Source organism: Bison bison, unplaced genomic scaffold (assembly GCF_000754665.1).
Source record: "Bison bison bison isolate TAMUID 2011002044 unplaced genomic scaffold, Bison_UMD1.0 scf7180017864228, whole genome shotgun sequence".
In the NCBI taxonomy this organism is placed as follows: Eukaryota; Metazoa; Chordata; class Mammalia; order Artiodactyla; family Bovidae; genus Bison; species Bison bison.
In genome coordinates this window covers 7300883-7324109 of record NW_011494800.1, presented here as the reverse complement: position 1 = coordinate 7324109, position 23227 = coordinate 7300883, and the positions used below count along the sequence as shown (strand labels likewise).

Below are 23227 nucleotides of genomic sequence, written 5' to 3'. Positions count from 1 at the left end.
AGACACCATAAAAACTCTTACAGGAAAACATAGGCAAAACAGTCTTTGACATAAATTGCAGCAAGATCTTTTTGGATCCACCTCCTAGACTATTGAAAATAGAAACAAAAATAAGCAAATGGGAACTAATTATGCTTAAAAGCTTTTGCACAGCAAAGTAAACCACGAACAAAACAAAAAGACAACCCACAGAATGGGAGAAAACATGTGCAGACAAAGCGACTGGCGAGGGACTAGTCTCCAAAATAAACAAACAGCTCATGCAGCTCTATGTCAAAAAAAAGAGAAAGAAACAACCCAATCAAAAAATGGGCGGAAGATCTAAATAGTTCTTTCTTCAAAGAACACATACAGATGGCCAAAAAGCACATGAAAAGATGCTTAACATCACTAATTATCCGAGAAATGCAAATCAAAACTACAATAAGGTATCACCCCACACCTGTCAGAAAGCCCATCACCAAAAAATCTACAAACAATAAATACTGGAGAGAGTGTTGGTGGGAATGTAAATTGGTACAACCACTATGGAGAACAGGATGCAGATTCTTTAAAAAACTAAAAGTAGAGCCACCATATGATCCAGCAATCCCACTCCTGGGTATATATCCAGAGAAAACTGTAATTCAAAAAGATACATGCACCCCAATGTTCACTGCAGCACTATTTACAAATGTCCATCAAAAGAGGAATGGATAAAGAAGATGTGGTACAGATATACAATGGAATATCAGTCATAAAATAGAAGAAAATAATGCCATTTGCAACAACACAAATGGACCTAGAGATTATCATACTATGTGAAGTCAGTCAAATACCATGGTACTACTCATATGGGAAATCTAATTTTTAAAAATGATACAAATGAACTTATTTACAAAACAGAAACACTCACAGATTTTGAACACAAACTTATGTTTACCAAAAGGGAAATGCTGGACGCAGGGGATAAATTAGGAGTTTGGGATTAACATGCACACACTGCTATATATAAAACAGATAACGAACTAGGACCTACAGGGCACTCTACTCAATATTCTATAATAAACTATATGGGGAACGAATCTGAAAGCGTATGAATAAATGTATACCTGATTCACTTCGCTGTATACCTGAAACTAACAACACTGTAAAGCAACTGTACACCAATAAAAAATTTTTTTAAAGATAAAGGAAGGAAAGATGAGAGTAGACATCATGAAATGGAAAACAAACACACAACAGAGAAAGTTCAAGTCAGAATCTGACTCTTTGAAAAGATTAATGAAATAAACTCCTAACAAAACTGCTCAAGGAAAATAAAGGTTAATACAAAAATGCTCACACTACTATGGGTATATATTTAAAATGCGTATTTAGGGGCTATAAATATGAGTTTGCCTCCAAATAACAGGTTTTCTGGGTTCAGAAATATTCAAAACTACAGGTTTTCTAGGCTCAGACACCAGTAGAGACCATGATAGAAAAAAAGTTAGCATGTGGTTGATGTTGTTAGCCTTCACACCCCAGACTGGCGTTTTAGGGCAGACCCAAAACATTAAAGTTTAATAATGAGAATAAAGTACCCATATAAAACAGCAACACTCTCCAATCACCCTGCCTCACCTCTCCACTCCCACCCTCAACACACACACACGTCCATAAATCCCCTAGACTGCTTTTTCTCCATGCTCTTACAACCACCAAACAAGCTATATTTGTTATCCACTCCTGCCCCTTGTCCCTCCAACTCCCCAACGAGAAAATAAGTTGAAGACGGGGACTGGTTTGTTTTGTCCTCTATTACATCCGTGCCGAGAACATTCCCCAACACGTAACAGATACTCAAGCAGTAACTAGTGGGCTGGATGAATTCTGTCCTCCTTTTTAACCCTCAGTGTTGACCATCACAGCGTCCACAGTTGAGAAATGAAATCTCCTCCTGTTCCAAACCCAGTCCCATGCATCCACCCTGACTGAATTTTAACTCAGTCCTATGACACATATGACATATGACATATAACTCAGACTATGACATATACTATTTTTTAAGCTGTTCAAATCTAAGAAAAATAATTACATTTTAATCATATCGCCCAAGGCAACAGTGTGACACAGAGCCAGGAGCCACCATCCCTTTCACTATTATGGAATACCAGTGACAGAAAAAGTAACGAATTCAAACTAATGCCTACGGGAATGAGAACTCAGAGAAATCATCTAACAAAACAGTTTTTAAAAATCTAAAAGTACCTTATAAAACTTGTGATGTACACATGCACGAAAGTTGCCATCAAGTACTGGCAATCAAATCTGTCCATTATCCCGCCATGTCCAGGAATGGTGTTTGCAAAATCCTTCAGGAAAAAAAAACCAACAAACATATTAGTAAATTCTCAAAAATCACCTGCTATAAAATTTCTATCTGTAAATGTCTCCTTGACATCATGGACTTCAAGGAAAATACTTTACTATTGGATTTTCCTATTAAATATAAGGGCTTCCCTGGTGGCTCAGACAGTAAAGAATCCACCCACAATGCGGCAGACGGTTCGATCCCTGAGTTGGGACGATCTCCTGGAGGAGAGCATGGCAACCCACTGTAAGCATTCTTGCTTGGAGAATCCCCACAGACAAAGGAACCTGGCGGGCTACAGTCCATGGGGTTGCAAAGAGTCAGACTCTACTGAGCGACTAAGCACACATAAATACAAACTTATTAGAACATATCCAACAGATTTAAACCGTACCTTTGGAATATGTTAGAATCATGCTGGAATGGTTACTGAACTGACCCACAGCTTTCTATGTTGTTGCTGCTTCCTTTTTAGGGATCCAACCCACACCCGCTGTGGAAGCAGGGGGGTCTTAACCATTGGGCAGCCACGGAAGTCCCAAGCCAAAGCTTTCAAATAACACTATTTAAATATTGAATCAATCTAGTACTAACTTTTTTCAGTTAATAAAACTTTTTCTAAATAAAAAAAGCTGTCAGCTATTACTAATCGTATATCCTGCTCTTCTGTTTTATCAGCAACTATTGGGAGGGTGCTATTTTAGTGTTGTTGACAGATGTACAACTGGTTCTAGCTCATGTTTATCCTAATAGTTCTTATGCTGAAATAAATATTTTACTACTGTGATGAATATTTCTTCTTTTTTTTTTAAGTGTTGGGGTACAAAAGAAAATCAAAACAGCTAATTAATTTGGGACATGTTAGTCCATTAAAGGGCCAAATGGAGGGACTCGTTAATCAGCCTCTGCAAGTTGACCTTGAACAGATCTATCCAGGAAATGGAAATGTGTCAGTGCCCAGGAAATGGAAATGACCAACTGTTCTTCTCATTTACTCAGGCAACCTGAAAAACCTCTAAAATGTAACCGCAATTATACCTTCATTTCAGACATGAAAAGAAATCTCATCATTCAACAAGAAACCTTGGACTGGAGACTATTAAAGCAAATAAAATAGCTAGCGGGAAGCTGCTGTGTATTCCACAAGGAGTCCAGTTTGATGCTCTGTGATGACCTTGAGGAGTAGGATCGCGGGGGGCGGGGGTTGGATGGAAGCTCAAGAGGGAGGGACATATGTATACATAGAGTAGACTCACGTTGGTGCACAGCAGAAACTAACATAACACTGTAAAGCAATTATGCATGCGTGCCAAGTCACTTCGGTCATGTACAATACTCCGCAACCCCATGGACACAGCCTGCTAGGCTCCTCTGTTCATGGGATTCTCCAGGCAAGAATACTGGAGTGGCAATCCAATAAATAAATAAATGAAAATACCATTCTAAATATAACATTTCTCCCTTTGAAAAAATGATCGAAAAACTCTTGGGTTAATTTTTTGCCAACACATTTCCTTCCGTCTCTCCCCTACTGACCCAAGCACGGGAGAACCGTGGTGACTCAGCCCTGCTCTACTCTTTGCAGCCTTTTCAGGCCTCTTGTCTTGCACAGCTACTGCTGTGGCCCTTTGTGGATATAAATTATCTCCCCAAGTAGGTGGTGAGCATCAGTGCGGACAACATCTTGCACATTTCTATGTATTATATGCACCTAAGGTAGGATGTCCCCGTTGCAAATGCTCTCTGAGTTCAGGTACTTATTTCCCTGGGATCTGGCCCCATCTACTCTGTAGTCCAATCTACTCTCTACCGTGGCCATGCTCTTCTTCTTCACCTTCCCTCTGTGAAGGCTCCTCTGCTCCAGTGCTTTCCCTGGAACTCCCTTCCTTCGATTTCTCTGCAGGACTCGTCATCCTTTCCCCAGATCCCTGCTCAAACATCACCTCCTCAAAGAAGCCTGCCCAGATTGCCCCCACCTGCAGAAGCCACTCTAACTCCCGACGGCACAACAGTCAAGTCTTAGTGAAGCCACGTGAGGAAAGCTGAGATAATAGGCCATTATTTCACTTTATGAGATTCTAACTTAAAACACAGGGCTGATTTTAAGTATCTGGAACAGGGACCAGCAGACTATGTCCCACAGACCAAATCCAGCCCACTGCCTGTTTTCTGTAAGTAAAGTTTATTAAAACACAGCCACACCCATTCATTGATATTTTGTCCATGGGACTCTCTCACTACCATGGAAGAATTCAGAGTTGAGTGGTTTGCAACAGCACTACTATTAACAGATGGCTTGGCCTTTACAGAAAGAGTCTGATGCCCCTTGATCTGGAGAATCCACAGTCACAGATCCCAGGACTCTCCTGCATGTCCCTTCGTGGGACATGCAGGACACTACACTTAACACAATTCGTGGCCGGATTCTTGGATGAACACCTGCAGGACCAAGATTCTGTGTCTGTCCCAATATTAAGGGACATGTGCCATTTCAAGAAGAGAGGGTGATGTGATACTTTAAGATGCATTAACATGGCACAACCAAAACCTAACAAGAAAGAAGATACTCTGTAAGGCTGACACATACAGGGTGGAAAAGCTTTTGCCCAGGGGCTTAACGTGGGAGACCAAAAGAGAACCAATTCCAACCGTCTTACATGCTCTAATTATATTCTATAACACTCTAACAAAGAATCTAGACACATACCTTGATTTTGAAAGCTCTTTTGAATCCGCTGGCAAAGAAGCCTCCGAATGGACCAATCAAAGATGCAAACGTGGAAAGAGCAATGCTGTGTATCTGGAAAGGGTACATGCTCACTGTTTCCTAAAGAGGTTAAAAAAAAAAAAAAAAGAGAGAGGGGTTGGAGCTAACTGCATGAGAAATGTATCTGAGCATGCCACCTAAACTAAGAACCGTGATATAAACAGGAAGTCAAGAGCATATGCCATATTTTTATTAATTTCACAAATTTTCAAGATCACAGGAAAAAAATCAATGTTGTAAGCTCGTACTATCCTTTGTTTATTCAGCCTATATGCCCCATTCCCTCTGTAAGGATACTGAAAGCACCTGGTGTACGAAAATCTAACAGGCTGCTTTCTAATCTGTCTAGGGATTTATACATCACTTGGGTTGCAGGATCACCAAAACTCAATTAATCTCTGAAATTGTTTTTTACAGTTGTTTCTGTAATCATATAATATATATTTTGATTGTGCATTTTATTTAGCTTTAGTCTTATATGACAAAATGAGGGGAAAGTTGATCCTTCTTTTAAAATTAAGTTAAATGCTGTGGCAACACCTGAAAGTAAAATGCTTAAAAAGGCTGACAAAATGAGCATCAGGAAGACAATCATAAAAGATTTAGAGAAAAAATCATAAAAATCGAGAAGAATTCTACAGTCAAATTATTTCGTAAATTCTTAGTTCTTATTCCACTTTAAACAAACTGAAATTACACATTTGAGAAAGTGCATCATGGGTGTGATTTACAAAAGATCACTAAGAACTCCAATCTTTGGACTTGTTCTCAAAGCAATGGGCTCATCCCAATCAAAGACTGACAGAATCAAAGAATTCTCTAGCAGATAACAGATGGCTTGAACACTGAAAAAATTCTCGCAATCAGTGTATCTAGCATTCAAGTAGAGAAATAATTTGTTGGTTAACCTTTTCTTCTCAAAAATTAACTTCAGTTAATAATAAAATACTTCAAGGAATCCCTGAAACAGGTGGTCCAGTGGCTAGGACTTAGTGCTTTCCCTGCTGGGGCCTGGGTTCAATTCCTGGTCAGGGAATTAAGAGCTAGCAAACCATGAGGCATCACAAAAAAAAAGTTTTAAATTGAATCCATTTATACCAGTTACACATAAAACTCATTATAACTTATCACTGCTTTGTAGAAATCTAAAAGATGCTGAAAGATGTTTCTAAGACAAACACAAAATAAATTACCACCAGTATTCAAACCATTAGGCAAGTAAGTTTCTAACGGATAATTAGTTTGTGATAGTAATATTCATTTTATGTTCAAGAAGGGGAAACCCCCAGAGAATAGGATATACGATTGATGCCAAGCAGTCAGTGAAACCACTTTGGTATTCTATAACTAAAAATTCTGTAGAAATTGATTTCTTGTGAAAATCTTAATTTTACTTTTAAAGGAAGCTTAACCTTCGGGAGGGAGGGTCCCTCCCACGTTTAACTTACCCGTCTCAACACTGCCTTCAGAAAGGGAGGAAGTGAGTAACTCTGAAGCTGAAAAAGTTCTGAGGGTTCACACTCCGTAACGAAGGAGTTTACATCACTTCGGTATTCCACTGGGCAGACAAAGTACTGGTATTTGGACAACACGTAAGCAGCCTAAATGACAAAGCGAGCGTTCATAAAACAGTAAATGGAACAGAAATATGTATATACTAAAATTTTAATGTATATGTGTTGTGTGTCAGAAAGGCCAGAAACAGAATGCCAAGTTTTCCTTGCATTCTCATTCTGCTACGTATATTTAAAGTTAAATGATCATAAGCGACACAATGAAAGACTTTGAAAAGCCATCAGGAAATCAAAAATTTTTGAAAATCAGTGTTATTATAATCTCAGTATGACAATAAGAGGGAAGGGGAAAAAGATAAAAAATTGATTTGAGCATTTAGACAAGCATATAAACAAGCATTATAGCAAGGTTGTACTTTTTTTAAAAAACGTACTTAATGTCAACAGAAGCTAAGAATTATAAAGATATGGGACAGTACAGGGCTGAAGCTTCTTACATAAAGGTTATATTAATTTCATCAATAAAAAATAACCAGTAATTCAAAATTGCTAAGAAAACAGCACAGGTGAAAAACCCAGAAAATGGTTACTAAATTATTCTTTCTCTGGATGCATCATTGCAATTTTTAAAGCTATCTGTTCTCAGCCGCAGAAGAAGATATATAAAAGCAAAATATCTTATTATAAATTTAAAGTGCTAGTTCATTTCCTTTCTCTGCGACACTCACACCATTATATTGCTCAAGAATGGTTAACAGAAGTGTAAATATAACACTGGGAATGGATATATAGTGATTTTGCTTCCAAACAACCAGTTTCCCCAAAATTACTTATTAATATATGCTATGCTATGCTAAGTCACTTCAGTCGTGTCCGACTCTGTGCGACCCCATAGACGGCAGCCCACCAGGCTCCCCTGTCCCTGGGATTCTCCAGGCAAGAACACTGGAGGGGGTTGCCATTGCCTTCTCCAATGCATGAAGGTGAAAAGTGAAAGTGAAGTCGCTTTGTTGTGTCCGACTCATAGCGACCCCATGGGTTGGAGCCTAACAGGCTCCTCCGTCCATGGGATTTTCCAAGCAAGAGTTACTGGAGTGGGGTGCCATTGCCTTCTCCAATATTAAATATATATATATATATAATTTCCCTCATTATTTTATCATGCATCACATTCTTTTAGGATCGCTCTTTATTTTCTTTGGTCCTATCCTTGGTCCTATCCAGTGATATGGCTGTTTAGAATTTCTAAATTGTCTTTAATGATACCAGATTCTTGTAGTAGTATTTAACTTAATAATATTCTAGTTATCCTTGCTTCATACTGTATAAACATTAGATAGGACCAGGTCCCTTTCCATTATCCTATTTATGAATTACTATCAACATTCTACCAAATAAACACTGGCATAATTTTTAAAATTCTACTGGAATTTTCATTGAGAATGAACTAAACTGATAAAGAAAGGAATTATGATGGTTTTCCCATCCAGCCTGGCTCATTTCCATTTATGTGTGTATTTGCTCCCTCTCAAAGCCCCATGTTGTTAGTAAGTACCCTATATTTGGCTACAGAATATATTCTAGAACTGTTAAGGGACATGACTTAAAAATTAAACTTCCTGGCAGTAATTTTTTGGTATATTTATCTTATATCCAGCCATTTTTCTGTACCTTTTCTTGATTCTCACAAGACACCTTTGAATAAAAAACCTAAATTCCATAATTATACACTATTTTTTAAAACATTAACAATATCCATATTCACAGCCAAAAGTGAACATCAATTATTTTTAACAAACTTTTTCTGTAAACTGGGCTCACAGCCACAAACACCCATTAAGTGAAGCAGCTGGCAAGTGTGAAGGAGACAGAACTTTTCAACATCATTTGCAGTCTCTGCTTTTACTCAAAGCCACCGCCTGTCCCAGCATCTGTGTCCCCCAAAGGCTGCACAGCTATTAGAAACTACCAGAATACAACAAAGGGTCTCAAGCCTAGCTGTGTATGAGAATCAGCTGAGGGAGTTAATTGAGCTGGCAGAGGGCTGGAACATGAATGTTACAGAAGCTCCCCAGTTGATTTTGATACAGGCCAGGATGAGAGCTGCTGGGCTAGAGAATACGGACATACCTCGTTCTATTGCACTCACTTTATTGTGCTTCCCAAGTTTTGTGTTTTTAACAAATTGAAGGTTTATGGCAACCCCGCCTCAAGCAAGCCTAACAGCACCATTTTTCCAACAGCAAGACTTTAGCGGAGGAAGTAACTATAAATGTGGTAAAATAGGAAAGAACTGCAATGAGAAGTGGAGCCTGAATAAGGGGGGAATTGCTGCAATCTCCTTATACAACTGCCATGGATGAGGAATCACTTGTGATGAATGAGTAAACAAAGTGGTTTCTTGAGAGGAGCTCTATTCCTGGTGAAGATGCTGTGAAGACTGTTGAAATGACAACAAAGGCTACAGGCGATGACATAACCTTGTTTGATAAAGCAGCAGCAGGATTTGAGAAGACGGACTCCACTTCTGAAGGAAGTCATGCTGAGGGCAAAATGCTATCAGCATTGCACACTACAGAGAGATCATTCACGAAAGAAGAGACAATCAGCACGGCGTACTTCACTGTTGTCTTATTTTAAGAGATTTCCAGAGCCACCACAGCCTTTAACAACCACCATCCTGATCAGTCAGCAGCATCACCATCAGGGCAAGGTTCTCCACCAGCAAAAAGATGATGACTTACTGAAGGCTCAGATGATGGTTAGTTAGGTTTTGTTTTTTTTTTTCCCTGGGGGGTGGGGGGCCTACAAAGTATTTTAAAATTAAGGTATGTACATTGTTCTTTAAGCTATAATGCGATTCCACACTTAAAGGACTAACAGTAAAATGTAAACGTAACTTTTATACACACTTTATAAAACATTCGTGTGACTCACTTTAACCCCACTACTTGCTTTACTGTGGTGGGCTGGAACTGAAGCCACAGTATCTCCAAGGTATGACTGTGGATTCTGTTAAGTGGGCTTCAGTTACTACATTATTAGCATTTTATGGTTTAATGCCTTTAGGTTTAGAATAGATTAATAAACTTGCTACCATTTCTCAAAATATAAAATAAAAATTCGAGTAGAACTCACAATGAATCCAAAGATAACTGTGGAAAAGAAACCACCAATGAATCCTTCCCAAGTCTTCTTAGGAGACAACTGAAAAAGATATTTATTTTTTATATTAAATAAAATTTAAAAGAGTTACTGCACTCACAAAACACAGATACATATGTTCAGTGAATTCCCATAATACCCTGTACACCTCTCCTTTTTCTCATATTGAAAAGACTTTGCAACGCTTTTTCCCTCAGTCCGTGATTGTGTTTAATTTGTGTGAATCTCTCTAGTAGAGTCTAACACATATTAGGCCCTCATACATCTGACATATTGTGAATATCTGTCTCTATAAATTGCCTCAATTTGTTTTCATCACTCAAAGGGCTATAAACTCTATGCTGTAGTAACTGTCCCATGATGTTCATGCTTATATAAACTCCCAGAATACTGTAGCTCTTGAAATAAGGCCAAGATCTAGGCATTCTAAGTATACAGGGTCTGTGTTGACTTACTATGGATCAAAAGTAGGATGAGTACAGCAACGCATGGACACTGCAGAGCCCCAGACCATCACATATTCCCAAATGCCGTGCTCACAGCAGACCTCCTTCTGAAATGGCCAAATACTCCATAGCCCAGGTGCAGATTAGCCCCACAAGTGGGCACATATCCTCCTTCCTTTGGTCAGAATATGTCATACTCTATGAAGAAATATATTGTGCTTCTAAGGATACTTTGGTATTTTGTATACCTTTGCAATTTGTTTCAGGTTGCAATTATTGTTTATTAGTCCTTGGAGCATTCAGGGAGAGAAACCCGGAGGAAAGTCTTGAACTTGGTGAAGCAGGGGCAGGAGAAAAAGAGTAGACAGTGCTAACTGCTGAGATGCTCTGGAAAATAAGGACTCGGTACAGGGTTCTGATGATCAGGAAAGCACTCTGGTGGACTCTGTAAGAATCCTTTCAGTGGATCAGTGAGGACGGAAGCCAAACAAATAGCAGAGGGAAGATTCTGACATAGAAATGGGTAATATGCTAAAGTACATGAAGTCTCAGCCCAAAGTTTACAAAGCACAAAGCCTTTCTTGACCAATCTGACAACAATCCCATCATAGGTGAGCAACTGGTATACACCACCTCGGGATAATTCAGTATTGTTGTCATGAAACAGCAGCTGACTCAAATTCAAAAGTGCCTGCTGATTATTTCAAAGAGAGCTTATCAAATTAAATTGACCCTATCGTATTGATTTCAGGGTTAACTTGCTTAATTACATCTGGCTGCATTATACAACTAATTCAGCCTTGTAATTCACTAGAAACTGACGCTTAAAATCAAACAGTAAGTCTCCTACAGCCTCTGAAGGCTCCTGAGTCAACAACTTCTCAGCTGGTATAGAATCCTTGACTACTTCACCACTCACTCTTGTGCTGGAGCAACTTTAGAAACTTTAAAAATATATAATTTGCTGGCCAGTGTCCCTACAGCTCAGCTTGACGCTATGTACTGGACTCCTATGTAGGGAAGCATTTAAGGAAGGTGTTTTTGAAGGACAAGCAGTCCACACACTCTTCTGGGAACTATAAACTATCCTCACATCACTCTGAACAAACAAGTTTTCTATCCGAATAATTGTCTCAGTTCCTCCAAAAATGCCTTCATGTCATAACTTCCAAACAGCCACTTAATGCATTTGTGGGAATGTCACAGAGGACCTGGCCCAACATATAAACCAAGTAATTCCTTTATTAGGCCCCAACATGAAAAGCTTTTATTTTCTGAAGCAACCAGTTCTATAAAATGGTCTGTCTTTATATGAGAAATTGATTTCTTTTTTTTTTTTTTTTTTTTTACCCCAGACGGGAACTTAAAAATCACTTCACTTCCTTCTTTGCCTCCATTGACTGCTGTGCTGTGCTAAGTCACTTCAGTCATGTCCGCCTCTTTGTGACCCCACAAACTGTAGCCCACCAGGCTCCTCTGTCCATTGGATTCTTCAGGCAAGAATGCTGGAGTGGGTTGCCGAGCCCTCCTCCAGGGGATCTTCCTGACCCAGGGATCGAACCCTCGTCTCTTAAGTCTCCTGCATTGGCTGGTGGGTTCTTTACCACTGGTGCCACCCAGGAAGCCAAACAGAACCAAATCTAACACAAAACAACACGGTCTCCTCGTGTGTATTTTCCGGTCTCTGAGCTTCACTTCTCCTTATCACTTGCATTATTCATCGATGGTTTTTATTGTAGAACCTCAATTGTTTTTTTAATGAATTTGGGTATACAAGTCTTGAAAATGGACATGATTATGTGATGCTGGTATATCATACACCTTCAAACAACTCAGTAAAGGAGGAGACAAATGAGATGGCTTGAGAGGAAAGCAGAGTCATGGACAGGCCTGTTCAGAGGGTTGTTGCGAGGAGAATAAAAAAACCACATGACAGCCAAGGGAAAGAAGCCAGGGGAAAATGACATGAGCCTTCACAGAAGAGGATGAATGACGAGGAGTCAAGAGAACAGCTGATGAAAAACCCAGATGGAATCATTGGAAAATGCAGACTTCCACCCTCAACACTGTGGCTGCTGAGGGTAGCTAAGGAAAATCAAAATGCCTGAGAAATCAACAACATGTAACTGCACCAAACTGTTGGGAATTTTTTCCAGTAGCTAATCATCTAGGTTATGGTAAAGGCTTGCTTGTGGTGTTTTTCCATTACCTTAATTAACGGAGTTCTTCCAAAAAAAAATCCAAAAATGTAAGCAGTTATGTCATTGCAAATAACACTTGATATTGGAACAAGGAACCTTAGGAAAAAAAAAAAAAGTCAGCAGAAAGAAGTCTGTAAGATTAAATGGCAAATATTTACACAGGTTTTGACTCAATGAACCAATGCAATAACCCTTTAGATGACACTGCAGCCTAGTCTAGAACATAACACATGCTAAAAGATGAATAGACACAATAATTATCAACCAAATTTGCCCATTTAGCAGTTAGGCAGAGCAAAATCTATAAACATACTAGAAGAATATTGCTACTGAAAATATTAAATAATCAATTTGACAGTTAATCAATTTCTATAGCTATGGACTTTCAAATTTCCATTTTATGAGGAATGCCAACTAAAAACTGTCACTCGCCATCTGGCTCTACAAGAATTAGGTCACTAGTCACTGCCATTGCTGACCTCTGCTGACCTTTAACACATCCTGAAAGGAATTCAGGGCAAAGGTCAGGAGTAAGGCACTCTGTGCTCCAGGTAAAACTGGCAGAACAGGCCCTCAGAGAGTTAGACAATTTTTTTAGGAGGAGATTTTATGAGGCAAATTGCTTATGTCAGACTCACTCTCATATCTAGAAAAGCACTGAAATCCTTAACAGAGACAGCTACTCCTCGTGACTAGTAGCAACCTTCTGCCAAAATGCGTGCTTGATGGCATGTGTCCCCCTCACTGAAATCGTATGTATACTGACCTCCCCTCTGACCTCCTTAGAGCAGTTCCTCGGAGCCATCTGAAAAACTTTCTCAGAGTTATCTGAGAAACTGTCTCTGGGCTACATAGTCCTCATTTGGCTCCAAATAAAACTTAACTCAATTCTCACATCATGCATCTTTTTTTTTTTCAGTCAATAGGAACAAGTTACAGTAGTATAAAGAATTTTTAAAAGCAGCCTTTCAAAATACAAATGAGTCAGAGTATAATCTGATAAACTTACACCAAGCTCTTGTCCAATCTATCTTAGCCTGCTGCTGCTAAGTCGCGTCAGTCGTATCTGACTCTGTGTGACCCCACAGACGGCAGCCCAACAGGCTCCTCTGTCCCTGGGATTCTCCAGGCAAGAACAGAGGAGTGGGTTGCCATTTCCTTCTCCATTGCATGAAAGTGAAAAGTGAAAGTGAAGTCACTCAGTTGTGTCCGACTCTGTGCAGCCCCAAGGACTGTAGCCCACCAGGCTCCTCTGTCCATGGGATTATCCAGGCAAGAGTACTGGGGTGGGGTGCCACTGCCTTCTCCGTCTATCTTAGCCCACAGAGGCATTAAACCCTACTAACTGTACAGAACCTACTAATTTCAGTGACTGCCTCCCATCAATGAAAAGTTTGTATATGGAAGGCAGTCTTAAAATGATTCCAATTTTTTGCACACATATACATAAAAAAACACCAACCTGTCAAGGAAACAAATTTATCTTGACTAAACTTACCGATTATAAAAGTTTTTTAGTTACTGTGTTTCAAGAGAAGGTGGAAAAAATATGGTCAGATTTCTTAAAATCTTAAGTTTTTCTCCACTCTTATTTTTAAATAATAATAATTGTTTTAACTTAAGCTAATTTTTCGGAGAAGGCAATGGCACCCCACTCCAGTACTCTTGCCTGGAAAATCCCATGGACGGGGGAGCCTGGTGGGCTGCCGTCTAGGGGGTCACACAGAGTTGGACACGACTGAAGTGACTTAGCAGCAGCAGCAGCAAGCTAATTTTTAACTAATAAAAATGCTTTCTCAATCTGCAAGCCACTCCAAGTAGGTTACTAGCAAGTAACTCCAAATACTTGAAACCTGGATACTCTACACCTCTACAAAGGCAGAGGAGAACTAACCCACCTTTCACCCAAAGAACATGCATTGCCAGCTCACTGTCTGCTGAAAAGCAAACTTTCCCCTTCTTCTTGCATTCCATGTAAACAGTACACTCTTTAAACTCGACTCTTTGTTTTTAAAAGAGAGTCATGTTAAAGTGTAGTAACACCTGACAATGTATTTAATTATTTGGAGCTTTTATGAGGGTTTTCTGCATTTTACTGGAAACCTGAAAAAGGAAGTTTTCCAGTTGATAACAAAGCATTTGTCGTCAGTGGTCAAACAGTTAGAAGTGAAGTCACTCAGTCGTGTCCGACTCTTTGTGACCCTACGGACTATAGCCTGCCAGGCTCCTCCATCCGTGGGCTTTTTCAGGCAAGAATAGTGGAGTGGGTTGCCATTTCCTTCTCCCGGGGATTCCTCCCGACTCAGGGATTGAACCCGGGTCTCCTGCATTGCAGGCAGACTCTTTACGGCCTGAGCCACCAGGGAATCCAGTCAAACAGTTAAGGGGAACTTATTTTAATGGAAAAGAATGACAACAAATAGGACATTTTAGTAGAAATCCCTGTAAGAAACTGTCCAGGGTAAAAAAGAGCTTTCAAAGTGCTATAAATATATATAAATATAAAGCAGCATATACTGTCCCCTTACCATATCATGCCTTCAAACAGATTTTGGATGACAAGATGTGACTGAGTAACTGTTATCAGTAAGGTGACATGAGTCCATGCGAACTGTTAATAGCCCAACAACACAGGTAATGAGCACAAGAGATCAGGGCAGGCCACGAAGCAACAGCAAATTTCTAGCACGACTACTGGTCAAATTTCATAAGATAAGGTCATACAAAATAAATGCCATTAGTAAATTACCTTCATTTTGGTGCCTCCTGAAACCTGAGAACCATGAAAAATATTCAACAAAGTAACCTTAATTTACACAAAAATGGAATGCTAGTAATACGGAGCTACACATCTATTAACAAATATACCATCATCTTGAACCATGAGATTAAAGTGGTAATGACAAGCTTGCAGTATTGCTCTGGCATTCAGATAAGAACTAAAATTCTACTCTGACTGCATTCTCTAGTTACTAGAAACGCTGAAAACGATTTTTCCCTGAGTTCACTATGGTTAACATTTTCCCATAAAGAGTTATTTATAACTTCAAATGATTCAAACCAGCAGGGATCAATTGCCCTTAAATCCAATCTTTTCATACTTGAAAGCTGATCTTCACAGCTCTGTTCAATGACAGTATTCCATTTTAAATTGTCAAAAGGCGTCTGTTTCATCAATTCTGAGAGACAGCCACTTTAGCTACTTTTAGCGTCATTAATATGAGTAGAATGTGAACAAAAAGGGCTAATATTTCTATGTATTAGTCTCATAATTTTTTTTCTTTTTTGCCGCACAGCATGCAGGATCTCAGTTCCCCAATCAAGGATCAAACCTGCAACCCCTGCATTGGAACTGTGGAGGCTTAACCACTGGACCGCCAGGGAAGTCTCTCATAATTTTCATTGAAAGTTATAAAAGGACTTTTCAAAATTCTTATTTTGATTTATTCATAATAAACCTATCTTTCATTTCAGCAAACAGTGTATTACATTGGTTGTTCTGTTTTGTTTTCATCTGCTTAAGTGATCCAATTCTGTCTTAGATTGCTTCAATATGCATAAATGATTTTTCCCAATAGGTAGCATCTTCATAGCAGATTCTATTATTTCTAATTTGGCTTGATGGTTTCTAGATTTTAACTGAGAATTTTACTGTTTCTTTTTTTCTCAAGATCCCCAGAAATTAGAAATGTAAGAAATACTATAATTTTCCAACAATGGTGCTCAGCAGGATGTCTTAATGGAGAAAAGCAAAGCATGAAGAATAGGAATTATACCCCAAATTCACAACAAACCTAGCAAATACGTGAATTTATAGATACTACATTTGTCATTTTACACTCTTATCATTAGCTACCTTTTAAGAAAATAAGAGGTCATCATATACAGCGATTCATTTCATAAGACACCGAACACTGTTCAAGGATACACTGAAGGAAATACTTGTGGCCAAAACAAATCATGCAGCTGTACAGCTAACCATAGCTACCAGGGAAACGTAAGCTCTGTTCCCCTTATGCCTAGGCTAAGCACAAGTAGACACAGGTCCTTTCCATACCAATATATGACAGATGTTTCTGAGACTTATTAACTGTTCAGGAGACTATGGAAATACCTCAAATTCCTACATATTTAGGGAATCCAAATACTTGACTTTAATTTTACAGCCTTTGAAAATCTTCAAAGGAAAAATTTTTAGAAAACTTTGGAAACAGTTAAAAATTTTGAGTCCTCAAAAACATTTTCAACTTCAAACATTTATAAATATTAGTCATCCAAAATTCAAATACCCCTCACATTTAGGCAATTAGCAGATTAGATCCTATTTTCTCACTACAGGAAAAAAAAAAAATAAAGGTGAAGGTTTTTATTACATATAGTAACTACAAAATAATGGTTAATACACACCATATAAAACTGCAGACGGTAATGTTTCTTCACCAAGCTCAGCACAAACATGCAGAAACCTGTTCAAGAACAAAAACATGTGCTTGTTGTGTAATCTGTTACAAATTTTAAGATTCAATGAGTTCATAGAAGCCAAATTTCTATACCACATCTAGCTATACGTTGGCTACTCACTCATACACCATCTCTCCTACTCTTACATTATTGTTGAGTCACTAAATCTTGTCCAACTCTTTGCAACCCCATGGACTGTATGTAGCCTGCCAGGCTTCTCTGTCCATGGAATTTCCCAGGCAAGAACACTGCCATAGGTTACCATTTCCTTCTCCAGGGGAGCTTTCTGGCCTAAGGATCAAACCCTGGTCTCGTGGACAGGACTCTTACATCAAGCATTTTGAATAGAAATTTCTTGAGGGAAATGATCCTGTATTCTCCAAAATGCCTGATATAGTCTATACCATAAATTCAATAAACATCTCCTACATTAATTGAGTCAGTCCCTTGCTAATGTGCGGACATGGAAAATTGGACCCTGAATTTCAGTTCACTAAAATGTATTCACTGTATCATTCCATCAAGTATATGTATAGAATGTTTAAATCTCTACATCTTTGAACACTTACTATGTTCCATGTACTTGTCTAAGCCTTTTATAAGTATTAACTCATTTAATCCTTTCAACATTCCTATGATGTAGTTACCTATTATTATCTCCACTTTACAGATGAAGAAAAATACACAAAGGACTTTATTAATTTACTGTGGATCATGGAGCTAAAAAGGAGTTAAACCCTTAGATTCTATTGACCCTTAAGAGTCATGTGGTTCCATAAACCATTATCCTCAAGATTCAGGTTAAGAGTGACTCAAAAATTCTCAGAAGCATATTATAATGATTACAGTAAAACAAAATACTCTTAACAATTTCAAGATGCACAAACAGTATATGTGTTTCTGTCTATAGTCTATACATTAATTACAATAAAATTTTACTAAATAAAAATTCTACCTAATGAACTTTTGTTGTTGTTGTTTAGTTGCTAAACTGTATCTGACTCTTGCACGATCCCATCAACTGTAGCCCACCAGGCGCCTCTGTCCATGGGATTCTCCAGGCAAGAATACTGGAGTGGGTCGCCATTTCCTTCTCCAGGGGATCTTCCAGACCCAGAGATCAAACCTGCGTCATCGGCATTGGCAGGCAGATTCTTTACCACTCAGCCACCTGGGTAGCCCGCCTAGTGAAGCAGAAATCTAATAATTCTATGTTAAATAATGAGGAGGCACTATGATACACTTTTTTGCCCACTACATCAGTAAAGTTCTGAAGATAATTTTTTTTTACAGAAGTAGATGTTAGAAGGAGAAGGAAATGGCAACCCACTCCAGTGTTCTTGCCTGGAGAATCCCAGGGACGGGGGAGCCTGGTGGGCTGCTGTCTACGGGGTTGCACAGAGTCGGACACGACTGAAGTGACTTAGCAGCAGCAGATGTTAGAAATGCATGAACCAAGTTTAATTTCAACTAAATAGCCATGCATGCATTCTATTTGGCAATATCTTTAGAAAATGAGTTCTCTGAGAGAAAACAAATGGTCAACTAATCTATCCCATGTGAAATAAACACTATACTTTGCATACCTAAGATGTACCTATCAAGGGAGTTCTACCCACTAGAGTAAGCAAGGTTGACGCTACTCTGACCAGCGCAGGGAATCAAACAGCTACTGCCTGCACCTAGTTTTTGATGACCGACCTGAAATGTCAGGGTAAAGAGTGAGAGTAAGGGAAGAGAATGCGTACTGGCTCCCAGATCCTATCTCACTTCCTATCTGCCACCTGTAGAATCTGACTGGTTCAACTGCAAAATATGGAAACATTTCTGAGCAGCGGCAAACTGAGACATATGTCACTTTCTTGACAGAAAGAAAGGAAGCGGGGGTGCGGGGCACTAAAACACATAATTCACGGCATTAAAATCACCTGTAGCAAAAGACCTTCTTTAAAATCACTGCTTTTAAATTTTTCTTCAATAGCAGGGAGATTTCTTTTGTGGCTTAATAAATAATGAAATTTCTATGCTGCTTTATGCCTTTGCTCCATGGTTATAGGCAAACGTAGACTGGACTTGGTTCAGAGGCTAAGGGGAGCTTCCCTTGTGGCTCAGCTAGTAAAGAATCCGCCCAAAATGAGTGAGACCTGGGTTCGATCCCTGGGTTGGGAAGATCCCCTGGAGAAGGGAAAAGCTACCCACTCCAGTATTCTGGCCTGAAGAATTCCATGGACTGTATAGTCCATGTGGTTGCAAAGAGTCAGACATGCCTGAGCGACTTTCACTTTCAGAGCTAATGAGGTAAAGGCAACTCAGAAGCAAGACTGAGCTGAAAGTCTCCAGAACCTTCCCTTCTGCCAAAAAAGACCTTTTTGGCTCTCCCAGGGCAGCCTTGGGAAATTCTCAATATCATTAATTATGAATTATCTCCTCACAAATACTACCCCAGCATGCATGGTTTTCTTGTTCTTGAATTATATACCATTCACCCTTAAGCATTTCTTCAAACAAAATTACCAGGAGATTCATTCAATACTTTCCTGATGATCATTTTATCCAGGACAATCTTGGCAATTCAGTTTTACCTGATCCAATTTTATGGTTCAATCCACCAGTAACACACAGAATTTTAGGGTGCTCTAATAAAAGATATAACTATCTGACTCATGGATATATTAAAATAATACCATTCTTGGAATCTGGGGGAGGAGGATGTAAACTGTTTTCCTAACATATCTAAGGTTAAATATTTTGTCAAAGAAAAAGAATCCAAAGAGACACATGCATTTACTTCTTCATTCACAGCCATTTTCTGTTTAAATGGAATACATACATGCTATATTTCAACAAATCTTTGGAAAGGATAACTTTGCATATTTGGATCCATAGTTTTACTTTTTCCCCAATTAACAAAGAACATTTTTACGGTTATATTTCCAATTAAAATCATAAGATCTGTTAAAGTAAAATGTTCACTGAAAAAGTCTCCTAAACATACAGTCTTGTATGTACCTATTTTCAGTTACACTTACTGATTCCCAGTTATATACACAGCACTGGGCCTGGCGCCGTCAGTGCAAAGACGGACATATCGTGTGGCCCTGTATCAAGGAGATCCAGGAGGTTAGGGAGACCAAGTTCCCCAGTAGACTTAAGAGAGGTATGTTCAGAAAGCATACAAAAGAATGAGATGTCTAAGGAGTCAAGTGAATTAAAGAAGAAAAAAAGACATTGAAAAGTCCAAAAGATGTGATAGAAGGAATTCCAGAAAAAGTAGACAATTGAAAAATATTTACTGAGCACTTAAGATGCAGACACAAAATACAAAACATGGATAAGACAGTCATTCCACTCAAGGAGCTCATACTTTAATTGAAGAGATAGAAAATATAAAGAAATAATAAAGTTTTTTAAATTTCTTATTGTTGGTTAACCAATTCAATAAATACATGCAGTCCTTAACTCAAAAAACAAAGACAGACCCAGGATTATACACTGGAGGTTACTGACTCATCGATTACTTTGTACATGGCTGTATTTTTCATTACACTTCGCTAACTAACCAAAACTTTGAAATGTTTCAAACACTGTATTCAACAATTCAGAACCACACTGCTTTATGTGTTGCCTTATTCAGACACTAGAATACAACTGAGGTGTTTTAAAGAAGTTTAAATATGCAGTGTAGAAATTCACACAAATCAACCGTTATATTAGCTAATATACGGAAAAAGTTTTCCTTTAATCTGCATGGTGAGTTTAAGGTATAAAACAAGACTGATATGTAAATAGTTTATAATCATGTTTAATTAAAAAACTGTTACATGGGAAGGCTTCCCTGGTAACTCATGATAAAGAATCCACCTGCCAATGTAGGAGACACGGGTTTGATCCCTAATCCAGGGAGATCACACAAGCCATCATGGAGCAACTAAGCCCATGAGACACAGCTACTGAGCCCGTGCTCTATGCAACAGGAGAAGCCACCACAATGAGAAGCCCACATGCCGCAACTAGAGAGTAGCCCCTGCTCATGGAAATTAGAGACAGCCCACGCAGCACCGAAGACCCAGCACAGCCAAAAATAAACAAGCTAGATATATATGTGTGTGTATATATATATATGGCTTCCTGCATAGCTCAGTTGGTAAAAAATCTGCCTGTAATGCTGGAGACCTGGGTTCGACTCCTGGATTGGGAAGATTCCCTGGAGAAGGACATAGCAAGGAGCCAGGCAGGCTACAGTCCATAGCGTTGCAAGAGTCAGACACGACTTAGCCCTAGCTTCCTTTTCTTTTCTATACACACACACACACACACACACAAATATACACTATACATGGTTCTGGAGATACAATCCTTTATGAACAGTGATTTGTGACATCTTTCAAAGATTTCATCTACATTCTTTGAGATGAAAGATATACAGGATGTTTGAAAACAATTGTTAATCATGTATTAATTTTAGCCATAATTTAATCTTATACTATAACTGTGGTATTGGAGAAGACTCTTGAGAGTCCCTTGGACTGCAAGGAGATCCAACCAGTCCATTCTGAAGGAGATCAGCCCTGGGTGTTCTTTGGAAGGAATGATGCTAAAGCTGAAACTCCAGTACTTTGGCCACCTCATGCGAAGAGTTGACTCATTGGAAAAGACTCTGATGCTGGGAGGGATTGGGGGCAGGAGGAGAAAGGGACAACAGAGGATGAGATGGCTGGATGGCATCACCGACTCGATGGACATGAGTCTGAGTGAACTCCGGGAGTTGGTGATAGACAGGGAGGCCTAGCGTGCTGCAATTCATGGGGTCGCAAAGAGTCGGACACGACTGAGTGACTGAACTGAACTGAACTGAATCTTATACTGTCCAGTGATTTTTCTTGAATTCAAAGTATTATATTCAAGTCATAACCTCTCCTTAAGGGTCTTAAAGAAGAAGTCAAAATAGTTAGCCATGCACAAATACAAGCGAAAAAACCTGACTAAACAAAATATGCCTTTAATATGCTTCTCACTAGTTGGCTAAGGAGATCTTAAGGTGATGATATTATGGGTCCAACATCTTAAGCTTATTCACCTGTCATTACCAGACATGTAATCACATGGCTGCTCTTGTTTCTAAAGAGCCCCAAATCCAAATTACCAAGATCTTTTAAAAATATATCCAGACTCTAGAGAAAATGTCGCTGATGTTTGTTTTACTATCAGACAAATTCATTTTACAACAAAATTATCTAAAGTGTCAGAATGGCTTCTGGGTCCTAGTCAGTGAGTCATCTGGGATGATGTTAAATGAGTCATTTAACCTGCTGGGCCTTGCTGAGTAGGTCAGACCTGGATATAGGTACATTTTATTTTAATAAAATTCAACATCAATGAAAAAGCTTGTGTTGTCTCTGCTTTTTATATCTGTTAAGACCTATAAAACTCATTTGACCACTGCAGAACTAAAATTTGGACAGGCCTCTTGGAATGTTGTTTAATGAGAAGAATTCCAGACATTTTTCACAGCATAATTTGAAAGAAAGGTACAACTATCTCAACAGAGCATACTTTCTATTTCCTCACTCCTGTTTTAAAGTCTAACTTTATTTGCTGGACTAAGCTCATAAATGTTGCTAATCACTTCAAGAATCAACCAATAAGGCCTCAAGACCCAGCAACCAAAATCCTGATGCTAAAAACAAAAACATCATCTCTAACAAGCACTGTGTTTGGATGTGCATAGTCTCAGCCTCCTGATCATTCATCCAGTAAATGTGTGTTAGGAGCCTAAATCCCAGACCCTGTACTAGGCACCAGGAATTAAAAAAATGAGAAACACAAAGTGGGTGCTTATGATCCTTTAATAGGACCATATTTAAGACACACGTGAAATGATAACAGATATACTGGGATGGCCAAAAAGTTCATTTGGGTTTTGAACATCTTATGAAAAACCCAAATGAACTTTTTGGCCAACCCAATAGAATACCATGCATAATTTATATCAGAAGTTTCATCACTTAACCCAGCAGCAGCTCCTAGCTTACTACAAAGTTGCATTTGATAGAAACACAGAGACTGGAAAAGTCAGTTTTTATTCCAATCCCAAAGAAAGGCAATGCCAAAGAATCTCACACACTAGCAAAATAATGCTCTAAATTCTCCAAGCCAGGCTTCAACAGTACATGAACCAAGAACTTTCAGATGTTCAAGCTGGATTTAGAAAAGGTAGAGGAACCAGAGATCAAATTGCCAACATCCACTGGATTATCAAAAAAGCAAGAGAATTCCAAAAAAACATCTACTTCTCCTTTATTGACTATGCTAAAGCCTTTGACTGTGTGGATCACAAC

General features: G+C 38.8%; 1 protein-coding gene across 1 annotated transcript in view; it reads right to left on the bottom strand.

Annotated features, from left to right (window-relative positions):
• Positions 1–23227, bottom strand: part of CDS1 (CDP-diacylglycerol synthase (phosphatidate cytidylyltransferase) 1) — a 76981-nt gene that overhangs the window by 6118 nt on the left and 47636 nt on the right. Inside the window, 7 exon segments of the mRNA XM_010845963.1 lie at positions 2233–2336; positions 5043–5162; positions 6551–6703; positions 9755–9823; positions 12437–12524; positions 14957–15039; positions 16836–16894. Of these exon segments, the coding sequence (XP_010844265.1) occupies positions 2233–2336; positions 5043–5162; positions 6551–6703; positions 9755–9823; positions 12437–12524; positions 14957–15039; positions 16836–16894 (676 nt within the window).